The sequence below is a fragment of the Telmatherina bonti genome (genome assembly GCF_933228915.1).
Source record: "Telmatherina bonti genome assembly, chromosome: 15".
NCBI lineage: Eukaryota > Metazoa > Chordata > Actinopteri > Atheriniformes > Telmatherinidae > Telmatherina > Telmatherina bonti.
The window spans coordinates 12,464,252-12,466,751 of NC_136613.1; the positions used below are offsets into that span (position 1 = coordinate 12,464,252).

The 2,500-nt window shown below is 39.0% G+C and overlaps 1 protein-coding gene across 1 annotated transcript in view; it reads right to left on the bottom strand.

Annotated features, from left to right (window-relative positions):
* Window positions 1-2,500, bottom strand: part of plekhm3 (pleckstrin homology domain containing, family M, member 3) — a gene marked incomplete at both ends in the record, with an annotated part of 40,090 nt that overhangs the window by 9,506 nt on the left and 28,084 nt on the right. Inside the window, one exon of the mRNA XM_079253914.1 lies at window positions 1,786-1,849. Within this exon, the coding sequence (XP_079110040.1) occupies window positions 1,786-1,849 (64 nt within the window). The remainder of the gene's footprint in view (window positions 1-1,785; window positions 1,850-2,500) is intronic.

A 2,500-nucleotide genomic window follows, 5' to 3' on the forward strand; every position in this document is an offset into this window, starting at 1 on the left:
TTGACGGCTCAACGCTGAACTGCTGAGAGCCCCCCCCCCCCCCCGCAACTTGCAACAAAAATTTCAGTGTTTCATGTGAAACTGAAAACACTCAAATGCGTTAAATTGAATTTAATTTTATTTATAAATAAAAATGGGCAGGCTAAAGTTTTGACAGATTATAGCTGGCAATCTGGCTGCTTGTTATTAAATCAGCAACACGCTAAGTATCTGCAGTTTCCCTTACAGCTCATTTGGTATCTCAACAGCTTGTATGAAAAGTTTAAATCTCAGAAAACGGTGCAGTCAAAACATTTTTCTGAACCAGATGTAACACTAAGGTAACGACATCTCAGATCAAAAGAAACAGAAACTAAACCGAACTTGCAGATGTCTGAAGGATTCTCCTTCCAAGGAAAGCTGGACCAATGCGGACTCTGGTTTTGTCTGTCACTATGTGGGAGGCCCTTTTTAGTTAAAAATAAATAAATAGACTGTTTTCTTTGTTATAGTAGTTTCTATGTGATGGGAAAAGGTGTAAGATTGCTTTTCAGAGAGTCTTTAAGACCACATGGGATGGACTTGGCCTCTGTGACTGAAAAATTAAGCAAACCCAAAGAGGCAAAAACTGCAGTTCCTTGAATGGCCACACGAGGCTCAGACACCATAACGTGCCGTTCTGTCCAGCATCATGACAGCACGATGATGGTCTGGCTGCTGTATTAGGCTGAATCCATTTTCTAAGTCAAGAGGAGCCTTTTTTTTAATTTTTTTTTTTTATATGGAGCTCCCCTTGTTTCTTATTATTATATTATTAATACTGGTTTAAGCCTCAGCTGGGGGAGGGGGGACTGGAACAGTGAGCTTTGCATGTTCTACCAGAGTGTGCATGGGTTCTCGTCGGAACTCCAACTTCCTTCCACCGTCCAAAGACATGCATGTTTGGTTAACTGGTTACTCTAAATTGTCGCTAAGAGTAATGTGAGCGTGAATGGTTGTTTGTCTCTCTGTGTTGGCCCCGAGATGAACTGTCGACCCGTTCAGGTTGCACCCTGCATCTCTACCATTGATTGGTGGGATAGGCTCCAGCAACCCTTAACGGGAGAAAGCAGTTAAGAAGATCGCTATATAGATATCATTAATACCATAAATCTATTTTATGCCATTTCTGTTTATAACCACTGGACTGGACCAAAGAAAGAGATCAAAACAAAAAGTAAAGAACAAACCACAGCAACTGCAACAAATCCTCAAGAAAAAAACAAAACAAAAAAAACACACAAAAAAACAGTAACCCCAATGTTAAAATACCCACAGAACAGAAAACCTTTAGTTTTTCTTGTCCATGTGGGCAGCACTGGTTACAAAGTCTTCAGTCATTAAAAGTCCAAAGAACTTTTGTTTTATTTTTTTTTCTTTTCATTTCTTGATTTAAGTTTGTAGTAAATATGTTTTCTGACACTGAAAATCTCTGCGTAAACTAGAAAATATCACAAGACATTGTTATTGCTATGTTTGGAAAATGGTATGTGCTGACAGAGTCAGTGATCAGGAGCAGTGGGCAAAGTTCATGATGCCTTTTGGCAACAATGGTAACTAACTACACAACTAAATTAACTAATTTAAGGTTAATTTAACCAACATTCTAAAATTATCTTGTGTTTCTTGTTTGTCTTAATACTGTGATTATCATGGAATAAAATTTTACTTAAAATTTTTCAAACTACAAACACATGAAATGATGGTAAAGGACGGTGTCTTGATTATTAGATGCATTCTATAAGTACAACAATAGTTTTTCTGTACCTGTTGCAGGTCGGCCAGGGAGTACAGGTGAATGTGCTGTAGCAGGTAATCCCGGGGAAAAATCCTGGAAACACACACAAGAACAAAAATACTACATTATCTTCCACAGAGCACTTCATCTGTTCATCAGCAATCAGAGAAAAATAAGACTGAGTGGCTAAAAAATGACTTTTTATGTGTTATGACAGATAATTGAAAGTATATAATTATATTTAGACAAAGCCCTAAAGGGCGCAACGGCACCATCTTTTAATGGTATTTTTCTCCCATGTTAACAAATAAATATACAGATGACATCCACAGATCTACCTTAACAACCTGACTACTGATAAGAAAAGTGAAAATATTTGTTTTCCAGGGCAAGTACCAACGAAAGGCCTGGCTGTATGGGTCACCTTTTCCTCTATACAACTACTCCTATGTTTCTAACATGAGGAAGACGTGGCACTGGTGTGCACTGTATGAGGAAGCATGTTAGTGAGGGCAGGCAAAGTGACGCTTCTGGATGCGTTTTCCCAGGAAACCAAGGTTCCCAACACCCTGGACACCACCTTCTGAGACAGTATTGCTGACCTAGTCCACCCCTTGATGGGAACCATATTTGGGGATGACATTGCCTCTTTCAGCAGGAAAATGCACCCCACTGCATTGTAAAATAACGGTTCAAGAATTAGCAAGAGGAGCACAACAAGACGTTTTAGGTGATTGATCATCT